The sequence below is a fragment of the Symsagittifera roscoffensis genome, chromosome 8 (assembly GCF_963678635.1).
Source record: "Symsagittifera roscoffensis chromosome 8, txSymRosc1.1, whole genome shotgun sequence".
Taxonomy (NCBI): Eukaryota; Metazoa; Xenacoelomorpha; order Acoela; family Convolutidae; genus Symsagittifera; species Symsagittifera roscoffensis.
Window position 1 is genome coordinate 25,670,030 of NC_087069.1, and position 18,308 is coordinate 25,688,337.

Sequence of the window (18,308 nt, forward strand, 5' to 3'; positions counted from 1 at the left end):
AGCAACAAACGAAACTCCAACAATTCAATTTTTTACCAGAAAACAATTTCAATTTCATACATACTGAAAAAACAAGGACCGGCCGGGACTCGGACCCTAGACATAAGGAGGCAAAGGCAACCAATCTACCTCTAGGCCAATTGGAACGATGCTGGAAGTTGTTAAGTTTCAATAATAGAGCAAAAAAGAAAAGCAAAAAAGATTTGTAAGCAACGTTGTTTTACGGGTGAAAAAGTATAGTTCCCGGTTACAAGACACTTGCTCTCGCAAGTGTAAATAATTTCAAACCAGTAAGTAGTTTCTACCAAAGACAAAACTGAATTTCACATGAGGCGCTCGAATCGGAGAAAACTCTGAATATAGGTAAAAGACATTTGGAAAAGAGTCAATGAACGCAAGTTCGAATTTCTAAGTTGAAAAAATATAGCCTCAACCCTCTTTCAAATTCAAATTTTTTTAACACTTTTTTGAAAAAATCAACTCATTTTGAGAAAACTGGATTAATAAGTTAAATTTATTTTCCACTGTGAAATCTGGAAACTAAATTCCACTTTCGAAACTAGAAGTCGATCACGTTTTTCGTGACCTTTACACTTTCATAATGACAGAAGGCAATTTACCTCACTTTCATCAGATGAATTTGAATTGAACTCAAAAAGTGCATATATACCAAAAGGCATTCATAAATGCGTTAAAATGTATGAATGCACATCTGTATTGATTAGAAAAACTTGAGATTTTTTTATGAAAAAAAAACGCTGAAAAATCACCAAAACTCATATAAAAGTCTTAACTAATCTCATTCACTCTGAAAAATTCCGACTGCACTTTAGAATAGTATTGATGGATTTTCGGAAAAAAAAACAGAAGAAATTAAATTGAAAGTCTGAAAACTTTTTTCTCATTATGTTGACAAATCTTCCCACTCACTCAATGTTTTTCTTCTTTAAAACACTTTGAAATTCAAAAAAAATATATGATAAGCAACTTCTTGATAAAGCTAACCCAATTTGAGAAAACTGGATCATTGGGTAAAGTTTTTATTCCGCTGGGAAATCTTAAAATTAAATTTCACTTTCGAAACTAGAAATCGTTCACGTTTTCTCGCGCCATTTCCACGTTCGTATTTGGAGAGTTCTATTTACGTCATTTTCAGCAGATGAATTTCAATTGAACTCAAAAAGTGCATTATACTTAAATGCATCAATATTTTAAGACTTTTTCCTGAAAAAAAATAAATAAATAAGCGCGGCCTATATAAGTCGAACTTTGTTCATCGAATTAGAAAAACTGACATGGTCTCGGATTCGAACGCTTGATGGCTTGCGACATAGCCCCACTCCCTAAAACCATAGTCCCACTCCTGGACCACATTTTCTTGAAAATTACCTTCATTACTAAAGCAAGCTATCAAATGCTTCAAAAGATTCTGTTAAACTAGTTGTTAACTAGAAAAAAAGTCAATATTCCAGTAGGATATTGCTTGCTTATCGCAAGCATCATCAGAAAATTTTTCAAAACAACTAAAATGTCAAATAAACGTATTTTTGATACCCTTCTATTTACAAAAGTTAGGGTGCAGCTGATTGTGCAGAGAAACTACCATTACATGTTCTTTCGATTGAATCCCTGTCTCAGATTTGGCGTGGTAGTTTTCAAAAAATGAAAAAATGCAAAAAAAATAATAATTGAAATTTTTAGAAGGCGGTAGAACGTGGATCAATATATGAAGGGACTAGAAAAATATGCAGGGACGCAAGAGTAACCGGTCAATTAGTTTGAAAATCCGTCAAGTAGTTCTCGAGAAAAACTACAACTTCTGCGATAACAAAAAAAAACAATAAATATAGCCAAGCGACAGTGCGAAAAAGTTAATGAACGGAAGGAAACGGAAAAAACTGTCCAACTTTCGAACTCCTCTTTGAATTTCGAAATCAATTTCAGATTGATGCTTTTTGATAACATTAAACCAATTTGAGAAAACTGGATCAAAAATAAGTTCTTAACACAGAGGCGAAGCGGAGCTTCGCGACACTTGCAAAACAAACAAACAAAAAAAACATAAGTCTAAAAAATCAAAATTTTCGTATATCTAAAAAAAAACAACTAAGGGCCCAGCTAAAGCTGAACGTACGTGTTTGATATTGAAAAAATTTGATATAGTGATGCGGCACAAAAAATGTGGTTTCCAAAGGTGGACTTTGAAAAAACCTTGTTTCTCTTCTAAAAAAAATGAGAAGAGTAAAAAATTTAGAATGACAATTTTCCCAAGAAAACATTTCTCTAACAAAACATAAGGAGTCGCCATTTCTGCAGGACCAATTATCTCAACCGGTTCTTTCAATTGAATTTTTCGCCTCAGATTAGATTGTGTAAACAGTTTCTAAAAAAAAGGTCAAAAGTTTTACAAAAACGGTAAAAAGACTTTCCAAAATCCATAAATTTTTTTCTGCAAAAAGAAGATGGTGATCGCTTAAGCAGAAAAAAATCCCGAAACCCAGTTCCTCGATTGGACACAACCTGAAAATTGGCACGTTAGTTTGCGCGCAAAGTCGAAAAAGTTTCCAAAAAAATGTCAACTTCAAAACTTTGAATTGTTTGAAGGCCGTAAACTTTTATCTTAAACAAACTGATCATAGCCAATTATAAAGATAGGCTGTTGTTTGTATTAAATCTATGATATCAAATTTGGCAGAGGTTAGCAAGAAAAGTCCAAAAAACGGTCAACAAATCAGAAAATTGACACTTCCGAGAAACATAGCTTTTGTTAAAAGTTGGGCGTGGCCGCTTATGCAGAAGAGATTCACCCAACCTGTAATTTCGATAGATCCCAAAAAGCTAGGTAGTTTCAAGTCAACTACTTAAAAATAAGGTCAATAAGTCGATAAAAAAGCCGAAAACATTTGGACAGAAGAACTTTTTGAGCGAAACAAAAAAAAACAACGAAGAATGAACGTAGTCAAGGTAAGTAAAATTACAATTTGTAGGAGAAAATCAAACACTAAAAACAACATTAAAGAAAAATGCGCGCTACAAAAAAAAACGATCGAAGATGTGACAACTGAGCCAACAACAGATAAGCAAACAAATAATTAGCCGACAAATTTATTTGAAAGAGAATGTTTCCCGTTTGAGAAAAACAGGTCCTGGTCCGATTCAACCCAAGACTTTTGGCGTTCCAGGCATATTCGTTACCTCTAGGCTAAGTTGGCCGGGAACGCATAGAGGTTTGAATTTAATATGAACCAAGATACAAGTGATTCTGTTAAACGAGTTGTTCACCCGAAAAAAAGCCTATACTTCGATTTGATAACGCTTGCTTATCGCAGGCGTAAATAACACTACTGGAAAATCAGAACACTTAAATACCTTTTTTGTCGCACCTAAACTGGAAATCAATCACGTTTTTCGAGACCCTTTCAATTTTTGCTGTTGGTTGGATAGTGGATTTTGCCTTCCTTTAACCAAGGGAAATGAGCTGAAACGTAAAAAATCAAGAATAAAATTGCGAAAAAAAAATTGAGCTTGAAAAAATATTGCGACTTTTCCAAAAAAAAAAAATTCACGAACTTTCTAAGATTCTGAACTACGTTGATCAAATACTAAAACATAAATGTCCTTACAGCTTGTTAAAATCCAGAAACAAACTATCATTGTCATTTTTTTTGGATAAAACTAAACCAATTTGAGATAACTGGATCAATAGATAATTTTGTTACTCCGCTGCAAAATTTGAAATCCATTTTCGAAACTAAAAATCGATCACATTCTTCATGACCTTTACACTTTAACTGTTCGATAGTAGATTTTGCTTTCCGTTTAAGGAACTGAACTTAAAAAATTCGCGAAGTCAAACAGCGAAACATCAGATTTGAGCGTCAACTTTTTCCTGAAAACAAAACAAGCATAAAAAATCATCATGGCCTATCTAAGAGTCATTACTACGTTCATTTACATTAAAACTTTAAGGATTCGGATAGCGAACTAAGGCCTACGATGTTAAAAGCCCACTATTTAACTACAAAATCCCCAGGTTATACTTCTGCTTGTGTATTAAGAGCTGTTGCTAAGCAAAAAACTTTCCAAATAGATTGCATCTAGATTAACTTAGAAAAAGATTATCAAGGTACAGTTGTGTAATTAATTAGTGCAAAATTAAAAACAATAAACTTGAATATATAGAAAATTAAAATGCTTGGTTTCAGTGATCAGAACCAGGTTAACATGATCCAAACTATTACAAAAATAGACGGTTTTTTAATTATTCCGCCCAAAAAAACTAACAGCACAACCTTTTTTCATTAACGCTTTGTTCAAACTTTGGTTTGGAATTACATTTAAATTCAACCAATCAGATTCGAGCGTTTTTATTTTTATTTTTCATGATTTGACATACGATCAATTGGGCGGAATAAGTTTAAAAAATCCAAATAGATTACAGTATACTTTATTTTCAAATCACAGCGCCACGGTTAAGTTGCCTTGCTCACTTATACTATCAAAACAAATTTAACGTCGTTCACGAGTCAAGTTTTCACTAATCATGAAAGCGTTAAAATGTACTTCATAATGTGGATTTACTTCGCATTGTTAACTTCAGTCAGAATCATAATAAGGAGAAAAGTTTAGTAAACGGAATGCCTAAAAATAATACAATTCATCTTTCAGGGTTTTTTAGTTTTATTAATTTAGTTCACTTCAAATACAAATAGTCCAGACTTTTCAAAAGTGTTCAGAACAATCCAAATATAGCTTTGTATTGCAAACATCAGGTCAACTGATATCTAGGCAGATTTATAAAATTTAGTTTCAGCACAGCCACCAAAATTACCTATTTCCAAAATACAACCAAACTAATGTTTTATAATCAAAACATCACAAATTTTTGCTCTCTCACAGTACGACTGAAAAACTTTACTCGCCGTCTTTTAAGATTTCCACTTGTTTGTTTTGCTCGGTACTTTGGAAAACGGTTTAGAATATTAACAATGTATCATCATTTCAAACATCTTCAAATGAAGTCATTCAACTTTACTCAGGGCCAACATATTTGTCAGCAGGAACCAACACAATTGCAACTCTACTTGGCAAGTACACTTGAATGGACCCCTTCCTCCCATCCATTCCTTTTGGGAACACTTTGAACATGTTAGTCATATCTAGTCTGTCGAACCCATCGTATCGTCCGCAGTCGGAACAGAGGCCTAGTTTCATCTCGAAGCCCCCCTCTTGTTCAACTGGGATCCAGTAGTCGGCGTAACTCTGGTTGGGGTGGAAGTTGAACGCAAACAGACATCCGGCACGCTCGAATACGATGACCTGAAGAAAGAGCTTACTCTACAAACTCCGAAAGCCTCGAAACACCCATTATAAACAAGGGCAGATTCAGGGAAGACGACACCCTCCCCCCTCCCCGAAAACAACACTATCACCAGCTAATGGTCGCCACTTTGGTACTACTTTACATGGTACTATGAGGAAGATATAGATTTTTTGGTTCAAAACCTTCCAATGGGGTTCAAAACATTTAAAACGTTTTTTTTTTTCAATTATTTGTCTGTCTGCGACGCAGCTGCTTTTCGCAAAAAATACAGTTTTAGGAAATATCAGAAAAATTATTTTGGTCGACCTAAAATTATTTTCTCTTTCCTTCCTCTCCCTCAGGAAACTAATTTAGCAAACACATTTAATTATAAATTGTACACTATAAAACTTATAAATCGTACACTATTAGTCATTATAAAACTTTGAATCAATTTAACTAGGTGTACGCAAAGCAAAGGTCAATTCATTACTCGAATTTGCCTTCATTAACTAAGCCGCTTTCTAAGCTTTAGTTCAAGTCTCTAACTCTGTTGTATTCAAAACTGAGAACAAGTCCGTTTGACCTTATCCATTTACGTATTTTCGCAATTTTTTCATTGGAGTTAATTTATCTTACTTTTGGTCATATATTTAAATAAAACATCAGGAAAACATCAACAACCAAACCGCAAAACATCAAATTTGGCGTCAACAGACTTTTTCCTGAAAAAAAAGGAAATAAAAAACAACGCGACATTAAATACGTGTCTTCACTGCGTTCATTAGTTCTGAAAAAAATTTAATTTCGCGAGGTATGAGCAAGATGACGCAGAGAACGAATGAACCTATCCGACCTTGTCCATCTCGTGTTTTCGGCTGACGTATGCCTGTGGTGCACAGACCCACTTGAACTGGTTCTCCAGCAGGTTCATGTCCTTGTCGAAGTTGGCTAGATTCTTGTATCTCAACATGTCGTCTTCGATCAGGTTGAACTGACGTCTGGAACATGAAAGATACTTCTTAATTATACAGCAAGTACTTGTTCCATTGGCGGTTGGATAGATCTGTTTACAAAAATTTGTTCCGACCATTTGAAAAACGAGGAGGACCTTTGAATTCGGGAGTTTTAATTTTTTTCCACGCAAAGACAGGTACCACAAAACATCATCAGAATGGTTAGAAATATACCAAATTGAAGCCCTTTCGGTCGTAATTCAAACGACATTAAAAAATTTCAAAAACTTTTCAGTATCGAGGTAAAATTTTTCATTTTAATTTCGATATTGAGCGAATAAAGCGAGCAATCAGGTTTACTATAGCTTAATTATGCTTTAAGCCCTGAAAACTTAGTTTTAAGCTGGTAAATTAGTTTTTGGAGTTTTCCAAAGCCTTTTTGGGAACCAAAAAATTTAAACAATTTTCTGCAAAAAAAATTTGGCTAAATAATTTTCAGTGTCCAATAAGCCTAAATTATAGATTTACGTCAGATCCTTTTATTACACAACGCAGAAAAAACTTATTTGAGAAAAAAAAATTTTTTTGTAGTTTTTTAAAGACTATGGTCGGAACATTCTGGGCTACTTGCACAGTAACCGGCTATCTTTGTTATATAATGTGTTTCCCGTGACAAGATTGATTGCCAGTGAAAACTAAATCATAAGAACACAACACTTCAACGAAAAAAAAATTCTAAAAACGACCAACAAGAAAAAAAAAACTTTTGTAAATTGCTCTTTTTGTTTGTTTTAGTATATGGATCCCAATTATGTGTCCGTCTGTCTATTTCAAATCAAGGTAATATACAAAATTAATAAAGGATAGAATGTACTGACGCACAGTGAGGTCTCAGTGCCCTTTATATTCGTTAGCATACCTCGCATAGTGGTAGCTCCAACCGTTTCCCTCTCGTGGGAAATCCAGCCACTCGGGATGTCCGAACTCATTCCCAATAAAGTTCAGATATCCCTCTCCGCCCATGGCGTGAGAGATGAGTCTGATCATCTTGTGAAGTGCCATGCCCCTGTCTAGGATGAGGTTGCGGGGGGACATTACAGACATGGAGTAGTACATCTCCTTGTCCATCAGCCAGAAAGAGAGAGTCTTGTCACCCACTGGAAAAAAAGTTAAGTTCACTTTAGAATTATTTTAGTTCAAGACATCAGAGCTGGATCCCGCGGGTAAAAATAAAAACTGAAGATGAGTTCCGCCATTTTGGCGATGAAAAACAATCCCAATTGAGTGAGTAACCCAGTTCTGCTTCTAAAAACGGATTTCCGTAGTTTTTTAGCGAACTAATAAATTTTTGGGACTCTCATAGTTGATTCTTTTAAATTGTTCTGAAGTTGTCGTCTCAGTTTTGTTTTAATCGCTCAACAAAGAAAGAGCAATAGGTGCATTCACAGTTATTTTTGATCATGTAGACCACAGCGAAATTTGCAAAAATTACCCTTCAAATTTTTACAAAATTGTAGTTAAAATCTAGAAATCTTGATTGACTTTGGACATTGATATAAAAAGATCCATGAAAGGCTGGAAAACTCCGGCCTCAAGTGACGTTACTATCAAATGGCCTTTAAAATATTCATATCCAGATTAACGAATTCGGGTCTCACCCAGTGCTTGGTCATGTGACTCTGCATATGCAATGCACTTCTCCTTGTGGCGTCTGTTGGTGAGCACGTGACATAAATTGGCCAAGTCCCAGTCCTCGTCATTCTTCTCTTTCAGTAGTTTGATCCACATGTCAGGGATAGCCATTGCCAGTCTGTAGTCAAATCCAAGACCTCCTTCCTCAACTTCTCTGTAAGCATATCATCATGATTACTACTACTTGATTTTATGCACTCTCTGTGGCTCTCGATAATCGCAGTCAGAAAAAACATGGTTGCCAATATTGTATTTCAGTTTAAAAAAAGTGTTTAAAGTGCGAAAAGGTAGAACAACGAAAACAGAGTGACGTTTACATTCAAAACATAACCAACAAACAGTTGGAAAAGAGTCACTGAACTCAAGGAGACCAAAAACTCGAGGTGTCAAGGATCTTCAGTAATGTGTTACAATAGGTGGCAGCTTCAAGTCACATAGCTGGATCTTCGAAAAGTTTTTAGAATTTATTTCAAAAGCCAAACTTTTTGGCAAAAGCGAAAGTTTTAAATTTATGTAACATTTCATCTAGCAAGGTACTATAATCACAAAAACTATCTTAGTAAGCATGTACAATTGATTGAAAATGAAATCACTATTTAATGCATTATAGTTCTCAAATTTAATAGACGCACTATACTCAAAATTACCACCTATTGTAGCATATAACCGGATCTTCTATGATGACACACCTTTGATGAAATTTAACCCAAATCGAGAAAACTGAAGGAACAATCTTTTATTCGACTTTGAAAACTACTTAAAATCCACTTTCGAATCAAATTGGTATTCCAATACTAGCCAAAAACAAAGCGGATAAAACACATGTTATTAAATTGCTATGCTATGCAGCCAAAAGTGTGACCAAATATCTCCGCCCATGGAAACATGGAAAAATTAGAAAAAAGTAAAAGATAGATCTTTAAAAGCCTTTAATAACTGCTAAAGCTAATTCCATATTATAACAATAAACTTGCAAGCTCTGGTGATTAAATAAATCAAGTACCTGCACAAAGCTGGCATTCCTGAGACATCTTCAGCAATCAGTATCGCATCCGGCTTCAGATAGGTCTTGACAAGATAACTGGCCAGCATCATATACACCAGAGCATCAGTGTCCACTTGCATGCCAAAGTACTCTCCGTAGTCTCCGCTGAATCCAGTGCCGATGCCGTGGTGGTGGTACAGCATGGAAGTGACACCGTCGAAACGAAATCCATCAAATTTGTAAACCTAAGCGCAAACACAGTCAAATATATATGTTAGCTCTTTTACAAATTTCGAACGCCAAGTTTACGACTAATTTCAGCAAATCAAATACAGCATTTTTTCAAAAAAAAAAATGTCTGACCCTAAAAAATTTTGGCTGTTCAAGATTTTTTTTGCGACTCGAGTTGCATCTAAGATAAAGTCAAATCAATTTAAAAACAAGAGCATTTTTCGTGGATCTTTACAGAAGAAACTCAAAAATAAACCCAATCCTACCTCCATCCACATGGCAAGATTGGACAACAAGAATCTTCTGGTCTCCCAGTGCCTATAATCAAACAGTCTGCTGTCCCACAAATTGTGATTGCCTCTCGCACCCGAGTGGAAGAAACAACAGTCAGTGCCGTCAAACATGTTCAGACCATCCAGGGTATTCTTAGCAGCATGACTGTGCACTATGTCCAGAAGCACAACTAGATTCAACTTGTGAGCTGTGTCAATTAGCTCTTTTAGTTCCTCAGGGGTTCCATATCGACTACTTGCAGCAAAGAACGCGGTCACCTGGAAACAGATGAGGACGGTTAGAACATGCAGACATGAAAACCCCTGTGGATAACAAAAGGTGCGATAACCTTATACATCCCTAAAAACAAATGTCAAGGTACTTTGGCGCATGTGCTGCATCCAAACTTTTTCAGAGTTCACTCTATGATCGCTGAGTTAGTTAACTACAAAAGAATTCTGAAACTTTAATTAATTCATTCTTGCAGCCACTTCGCTTTGGTACAGTGAAAACAGTTTACGGAATCCTTGAATTTTTGAATTAGAAAGAAAGGCACAAAATACTCCAAAACCAACTTTACTCGAGTAAATCTAAGTTTTCACGGCTTAATTTAAACATAACACAGAGGCGAAGCTGTGCTTCGCAAACACTAGCGAAAACACGGCAAAAAAACGGTTCTATAAAGTGGAATAAGAAAAAGTAGAAATAAGCCTCGAATTAGTAAAGCTCGATCTGCGACCTAGATATCAAGATTCTCACACACTAACCACTCAGCAACGGAGGCTTATAAAAAACATTCACTAGCCAAAAATGAAGCAGAAAACAGATGCTATGAAATTTCCAATGCCACAGGTCGTGATTAAGCAGAAGTGCCACCAAATTAGTGAAAAATTTTAATGAACACTTTTATTTGCGAGTTAGCTTGGGAAAAATGGTTCGTACTCAAGCTCGCAAGTGTAATAAGCTGTTGTAAGCCTGGTCGCTCACCTTATTTTCTCGAAATTAGACGAAAAATCTAAAATTTCAAATGGGTTTTTCTCGACACTGTTTTTTTAATGTTGGACGAATCACGATTGAATGGGCTTTATTATGATATATCACTCGACGCATTACGATGATTATTTATGTTACCTATTTTTTCGTAGAAAAAAAAAAATTAAAAAATAATAATAATAAAACACCCGAATACCAAGTTCTTCCCTATTTTTCAAATGGTCGGAACAATTTATCATAAAAAGATGCCCAAATTCACCTGATATCCGAAACACCCATAGTACGCGTGTTCCATAATAGCCATCAACTGGATACAATTATACCCCATGTCTGCAATATGCGGCAACACTTTCTCCGTAAAGTGCTTGTACGTCGACACTTTAGCCTCCGGGGATGCAATACCCACATGGGCTTCGTATATCTTCAGGTTATCAGGCACTGGGGGACATTTGTACTTGAACTGGTAGGGCTCAGTCGGGTTCCAGATCACGTGATCGTAGGTGTACGAGTTCTCAGGCTGCAATGCATATGAGGTCCAAGGTGAAATGCGGTCGCATAGTTCACCGCCCTAAAAAGAGACAGTTGCAATCAGGGCGACTTTTTTGCGGCTCTGAAAGCAAACACATTTTGCCGAAGAAAAATTAGCGCTTAATAAACATTATCTGCTCAGGTAAAATTTGAGCATTTATGCGGATTTTAAAACGTCCCCCAATTTGTCAAGGCAACGCAAAGTAAAACAACCTGTCAACAGCCTAAACCTAAGTGTTAACATAATACCCTTGGAAGCTTGTCTGTAAATTACGTTGTCCTGTTAATTCTTAGATAGTTACGCTATTGGATAAAGTCCTTTTTTAAAAAGCCAACAAAAACTTAAATGATTACCACCGAGGTTAGAGTAATCACGGCATCAAGATATCAGTTTAATTGAAAGTTTCATTTTTATTTACCTTCGACACTACATTGAGTCGCACTCTGTCCAAATGCTTCAACACGGGAGTGCCATCCTTATTAGCCGGCATTTCCAACAACCACTTTCCGTGTTCCAGTTCCTTGAACGGAGTCTTTACTCTATTCCATTCATTGAATTGGCCCCTTAGAAACAGGCCCTCCGCTCCAGGGGCGTATTCAAGCCACTTCATGGACCCATCAGGCGCGAACTGCGGTCCAAATTGCTTGTAGCCTTGACTGGAACAACCATGCAAGAACCATTATTATGCGTAGTCAGTATTGAATAAATCAGCAAATTGACTTCAAACCAAGTCTCACAAATTTATGGAGATGTGCTCGAAAAAATTCCCAAAACCAAAGAGAATCATCTCTTCACAAATTTTCGTAATATTGGAAATTTGCTACATTTACACCGCAAAAAACAGCTACCTGGGATAGCAAAAAAGTAACAAATATACTTTTTTTAATTCGAGAGGCAAAACCTTATTCGGAAAGCAATTTCTTCTGGAGCAAAACGTAGATTTCGGGGCAGCTGTCATGAAAAACACAATTTTTATTGAAAATCTTAACAATTGTAGTTCTTCGAGAAGTTTGGAAAAAGGATTCACTATAGCTCTTCACGAAGTTTGGAAAAAGGATTCACTGTAGCTCTTCACGAAGTTTGGAAAAAGGTTTCACTATAGCTCTTCGCGAAGTTTGGAAAAAGGATTCACTATAGCTCTTCACGAAGTTTGAAAAAAGGATTCACTGTAGCTCTTCGCGAAGTTTGGAAAAAGGATTCACTATAGCTCTTCGCGAAGTTTGGAAAAAGGATTCACTATAGCTCTTCGCGAAGTTTGGAAAAAGGATTCACTATAGATCTTCGCGAAGTTTGGAAAAAGGATTCACTATAGCTCTTCACGAAGTTTGGAAAAAGGATTCACTGTAGCTCTTCACGAAGTTTGGAAAAAGGATTCACTTTAGCTCTTCGCGAAGTTTGGAAAAAGGATTCACTGTAGCTCTTCACGAAGTTTGGAAAAAGGATTCACTGTAGCTCTTCACGAAGTTTGGAAAAAGGATTCACTATAGCTCTTCGCGAAGTTTGGAAAAAGGATTCACTATAGCTCTTCACAAAGTTTGGAAAAAGGATTCACTATAGCTCTTCACGAAGTTTGGAAAAAGGATTCACTGTAGCTCTTCACGAAGTTTGGAAAAAGGATTCACTATAGCTCTTCGCGAAGTTTGGAAAAAGGATTCACTGTAGCTCTTCACGAAGTTTGGAAAAAGGATTCACTTTAGCTCTTCGCGAAGTTTGGAAAAAGGATTCACTGTAGCTCTTCACGAAGTTTGGAAAAAGGATTCACTGTAGCTCTTCACGAAGTTTGGAAAAAGGATTCACTATAGCTCTTCGCGAAGTTTGGAAAAAGGATTCACTATAGCTCTTCACAAAGTTTGGAAAAAGGATTCACTGTAGCTCTTCGCGAAGTTTGGAAAAAGGATTCACTATAGCTCTTCGCGAAGTTTGGAAAAAGGATTCACTATAGCTCTTCGCGAAGTTTGGAAAAAGGATTCACTATAGCTCTTCACGAAGTTTGAAAAAAGGATTCACTGTAGCTCTTCGCGAAGTTTGGAAAAAGGATTCACTATAGCTCTTCGCGAAGTTTGGAAAAAGGATTCACTATAGCTCTTCACGAAGTTTGAAAAAAGGATTCACTGTAGCTCTTCGCGAAGTTTGGAAAAAGGATTCACTATAGCTCTTCGCGAAGTTTGGAAAAAGGATTCACTATAGCTCTTCGCGAAGTTTGGAAAAAGGATTCACTATAGATCTTCGCGAAGTTTGGAAAAAGGATTCACTATAGCTCTTCACGAAGTTTGGAAAAAGGATTCACTGTAGCTCTTCACGAAGTTTGGAAAAAGGATTCACTTTAGCTCTTCGCGAAGTTTGGAAAAAGGATTCACTGTAGCTCTTCACGAAGTTTGGAAAAAGGATTCACTGTAGCTCTTCACGAAGTTTGGAAAAAGGATTCACTATAGCTCTTCGCGAAGTTTGGAAAAAGGATTCACTATAGCTCTTCACGAAGTTTGGAAAAAGGATTCACTGTAGCTCTTCACGAAGTTTGGAAAAAGGTTTCACTATAGCTCTTCGCGAAGTTTGGAAAAAGGATTCACTATAGCTCTTCACGAAGTTTGAAAAAAGGATTCACTGTAGCTCTTCGCGAAGTTTGGAAAAAGGATTCACTATAGCTCTTCGCGAAGTTTGGAAAAAGGATTCACTATAGCTCTTCGCGAAGTTTGGAAAAAGGATTCACTATAGATCTTCGCGAAGTTTGGAAAAAGGATTCACTATAGCTCTTCACGAAGTTTGGAAAAAGGATTCACTGTAGCTCTTCACGAAGTTTGGAAAAAGGATTCACTTTAGCTCTTCGCGAAGTTTGGAAAAAGGATTCACTGTAGCTCTTCACGAAGTTTGGAAAAAGGATTCACTGTAGCTCTTCACGAAGTTTGGAAAAAGGATTCACTATAGCTCTTCGCGAAGTTTGGAAAAAGGATTCACTATAGCTCTTCACAAAGTTTGGAAAAAGGATTCACTATAGCTCTTCACGAAGTTTGGAAAAAGGATTCACTGTAGCTCTTCACGAAGTTTGGAAAAAGGATTCACTATAGCTCTTCGCGAAGTTTGGAAAAAGGATTCACTGTAGCTCTTCACGAAGTTTGGAAAAAGGATTCACTTTAGCTCTTCGCGAAGTTTGGAAAAAGGATTCACTGTAGCTCTTCACGAAGTTTGGAAAAAGGATTCACTGTAGCTCTTCACGAAGTTTGGAAAAAGGATTCACTATAGCTCTTCGCGAAGTTTGGAAAAAGGATTCACTATAGCTCTTCACAAAGTTTGGAAAAAGGATTCACTATAGCTCTTCACGAAGTTTGGAAAAAGGATTCACTGTAGCTCTTCACGAAGTTTGGAAAAAGGATTCACTATAGCTCTTCGCGAAGTTTGGAAAAAGGATTCACTATAGCTCTTCGCGAAGTTTGGAAAAAGGATTCACTATAGCTCTTCACGAAGTTTGGAAAAAGGATGGATTCACTGTAGCTGTTCACGAAGTTTGGAAAAAGGATTCACTATAGCTCTTCGCGAAGTTTGGAAAAAGGATTCACTGTAGCTCTTCGCGAAGTTCCATCTAACAACAGTTTCGACGATTGTTTACTCCAACAAAATAATTCAACGATTGTTTAAATTGCCTTATTTGCCTATCGGCCTGGTTAAAACAAATCACATGAGAATCAAATTTGATTTTAAAAAATCTTAATTTATTGAAACTCACGACAAGTTTTCAAAATTGTTTGAGTATTTCGAAAAACCTGGCTCAATCAACAATAGCCATTAAAAATGTGCAACTGGTGTTATAGGCCAGCATTACTGGCCACCATATACAAAAAATAGGTCGAGAATAAAACAAAAACATAGGCCGATTTTATTCACAAATTTTGCTTTTGATCCAAAGCTGAAGCGAAAAGAAAAGGGTCGCAACTTCCTTAGAAATCTTTTAATAATGCCACGGAAAGCAAAGAACAAAAAAAAACAAATAAGAAGCAAATATTGGCATTGTAGCGATCATATGCATCAAGAAATCAAAATAATGAAAACTTTGTGTTCTATCGGTTATAAACAGCAATTCAAACTTTATTAAGTGTTTTTTTAATCATTTTTGACACTTGAAAAAAAATTGGCAGTTGAACTAATTTTTTCATTTTCGGCACTGTTGTACTGCCGCAAAAGATCACCTCATGGAAAAATGCTCATCAAAAAAATTCTCAATTTGGGATCACAGAGGATATCAAATTGTTAGAGCACGTTGTTGTTGATAAACGCCAAAAAACATGCCCATATGGCAAATCATGCCCAAAAACCATTTCTGACGCTGATAAATGTCAGGGTAGGGCGACAATTCGTAACAGGCTACAATTCGTAACAGGTGACAATTCGTAACAACGCATTGGCAAGTAGAATACACTTGCTCCGCTTCACTCTGTTGCGCTTACATCCGGCACGAGATGAATACTGCGCGTGAATCAAAGTTCCCCGCTTTATCTACTGTTACGAATTGTTGCCTGTTACGAATTGTCGCTTGTTACGAATAGTCGCCTCACCGAATATCAGTACAGCGTTCAAGCGCTGCTAATTTTTGAATCACACGGAAGAGCACCAGGCTCTACTAAAAGTACCCGGAAAAATTACGTTCGTTATTTTCAACCGGCATTTGAAATTACTTAAAGTTAGCGTTGTTCAAAAATAACGTGGAGGGAAAGTTTCTTATGACTATTTCAAGAATCTAATTTCTCTATTTAAAATTCAGCTAAACATACCTGAACTTCAGCAAACTACCCTCTCCAGCCTCGATAGCTTCGAGTGATTTTTTAAACTGTGTATATCTATATCGGAAGTCACTTTTGTAACTATTCAAGTAGCCGTCATCGTTCAGCAAGTTCTGTAGCTTCGGTGGAGCGATAGCGTAATCTGGCTTCCATGTTTCTTCGCTGGAATCCTGCGTCGAACCGTTTGCACTTTTTTGAGCTGCCTCAATCATTGTCATGGTTTCAAATCTATAACAACAGCAACTACTATTTAAACTTAGTAAATAGTATTTAAAAACAGATCAACTAAGTAAAAAGATGAAAATGTACATTTCGAAAGTTTTCGCTTATAAAAACATCATCAGGAATAAACACTTGTCCTCATGGCTGTAAACGAGAAGGTAAGAAATTATCATGGCCAGTACATATCATAGTTACTTTACTAGCACTTCATCATTTCACTCAGTCAAAAAACTATTGGAATTTCAAAAATTGATTTGCAACTGATTTCAAAATGGTTCACGGAATTAATACCATAGATCCAATGGTTCAACAACTGCTCACAAAATCTTCGGTTTCCTTGCTTCACTGTTTATTCTTACCCCATTTACATTATTGCAAAATCAATAATGTATTTAGAAAAGCAGTTTAACTGGGCCCTGAAACTCACTTTTTTCAGATTCAAACTTGTTTTCTTTGTTCTTTGATTTGTGCCTCGCGAGGCTCATTCCTCGTGGCTTGCCAAGTAATGAACTCAACAATTCTCCCGCCACCATTACGAGCATAGATATTAACGAAGAAACTTTCCTGGAAACTAGTGCTAGATTATCTTAAATGGTATCTTCAACTGAATAATTGTTTTCATAGACTTAAGTTTCTAGAGAAAATGCTTACAAAACACACAATTCAAGCACATTGAACAAAAATAAAACCCAAAAACAAAACAAAAAACTCCCAGAAAGACAAGATAGACCGTTAGACAAAGAAAATCACAGGTCAGCAATAGCTTTAAAGGGCATTGATTTACCAACGTGGGCGCAAGAAATTTTATCCGTGGGACCCAAACACCCGGTTCGGGATAAATTCAAAGAAAATCATTTTTTGACTGATGTGCATATTTTTATGCTACTTGAAAAATCAGAATAATACAGGGGAGTCGTTGTGTGAAATTGAAGCGTCAGCAAAGCCTATGTAAAGCGAGTGAAACAGACACCATCTGATAGAGGGATGGAAAAAGTTCTCTCAAAAAATATCTCAAAAACAACGTTCTTTTAGCAGTGCCATTTGATAAAGTGATTGGGTTTTGTATCATGGAAAAAGACCATAGAAAACGAAACTGCTAGAACTTTTACAGTCAGACCAATTTAAAGCAATGAATAACACTGTTGATTCGGTGGTGTCAAAAATTCGGTGGTGTTAAGTCTGATAAAGAACAAGGAGATAAGTGAACATCTCTACATCAAATTGAGGTCAACAGGTAGTCAACCGGCTCGTCTGTACGGTTTAGCAAAAGACACAAGGGGACATACCACTGCGCCCTGTTCTATCTCTACCTGGAAGATCATTTGAGAACTTTATCAAAAAAATTTGGTCAATATTTTGTTCAAATTGAGGGAGTGAACATAGAAACAAACACGCCAGAAGCACGAGAGATTATTGAGAAGGTTGAATTAGACTCTGGTGAGAACATGATTTCTTTTCATGTTATAAGTTTGAACACTACTGTTCCACTCAAAGAGGCTATCAACATTGCACTCAGAAAACTTCATGAGCAGGAGAAACATCCATACTATGAAGAGATTGCTAAACCTTGCTGTAGGTCAAGTACACTTTAAGTGTAATGATATGTGGTATACATAGAACGATGGTTTGGCCATGGGAGCCTCTCTTTCAGTCATACTGGCAAATTTGTGGATAAAAGAGTTCAAAACTGTATTGAGCAAAGAGATTGCCAAAATTTGCAAGCCCATTGAAGATCTAAATGGCATCTGTTCAGAACGTTAAAAAGTTACGTAAAGACAGAAAGGTTTTGAATGCGTAAATTGTCTAAATTGTTTCCATCAAAATGTGGTAAGTTTCAAGAAATGGAATAGAGAAATATAGCTAATACTGTTTGGTTTTGCTCGGCATGCTGTGATATAAGAGAAAGTAAGCAACACTGAGGAAATAAATCTCTTTCTGCGATATGTAGATGATATCGTAAGAACTGTGAAAGGAGAGCCAGAAGAATTGTTAAACGCTGCAAATCAATTGCATCCTAATCTACAGGTTACGTAAAAGCGTAATGTCATGGGAGATTATAGACCAAGCTAACACCAACTTCAAGATACTGACATTAGAAGCACTTCACAACTGGAAGCAGAGACCAAGAATAAAGACCCGCGATGTGTTCAAAAGGCTAATTTTTGACAAATACAACAACAAATAAATTTCAAAATAAAATATTGATATGTTTCAAAATTGGAAAATGAGACAAATCGAAAAATTAAATTTAAATTTAATTAGAAGATAAAATTAGTTCAATGTCTTAGACACTTAAGTCTGATGATATAATCATGATGTTATTTTGACGCGAACTTCAAATTTGCAAATATTTGAT

General features: G+C 36.3%; 4 protein-coding genes across 7 annotated transcripts in view; 2 read left to right on the forward strand and 2 right to left on the reverse strand.

Annotated features, from left to right (window-relative positions):
* Window positions 1-18,308, forward strand: part of LOC134853411 (serine/arginine repetitive matrix protein 1-like) — a 458,950-nt gene that overhangs the window by 128,083 nt on the left and 312,559 nt on the right. The window lies entirely within an intron of this gene.
* Window positions 1-18,308, forward strand: part of LOC134853413 (Golgi-associated PDZ and coiled-coil motif-containing protein-like) — a 340,830-nt gene that overhangs the window by 128,083 nt on the left and 194,439 nt on the right. The gene's annotated exons all lie outside the window — the stretch shown is intronic.
* LOC134853417 (uracil phosphoribosyltransferase homolog) overlaps window positions 1-18,308 on the reverse strand; it is a 253,203-nt gene that overhangs the window by 17,775 nt on the left and 217,120 nt on the right. The gene's annotated exons all lie outside the window — the stretch shown is intronic.
* On the reverse strand, window positions 4,369-15,956 carry LOC134853412 (1,4-alpha-glucan-branching enzyme-like). Its single transcript, XM_063869410.1, has 9 exons — window positions 15,722-15,956; window positions 11,380-11,617; window positions 10,692-11,000; window positions 9,433-9,717; window positions 8,954-9,180; window positions 7,917-8,104; window positions 7,178-7,415; window positions 6,159-6,303; window positions 4,369-5,319 (listed from the first exon to the last, which is right to left on the reverse strand). Exons 1-9 carry the CDS (start codon window positions 15,946-15,948, stop codon window positions 5,032-5,034), a joined length of 2,145 nt encoding a protein of 714 aa, XP_063725480.1. The 5' UTR covers window positions 15,949-15,956; the 3' UTR covers window positions 4,369-5,031.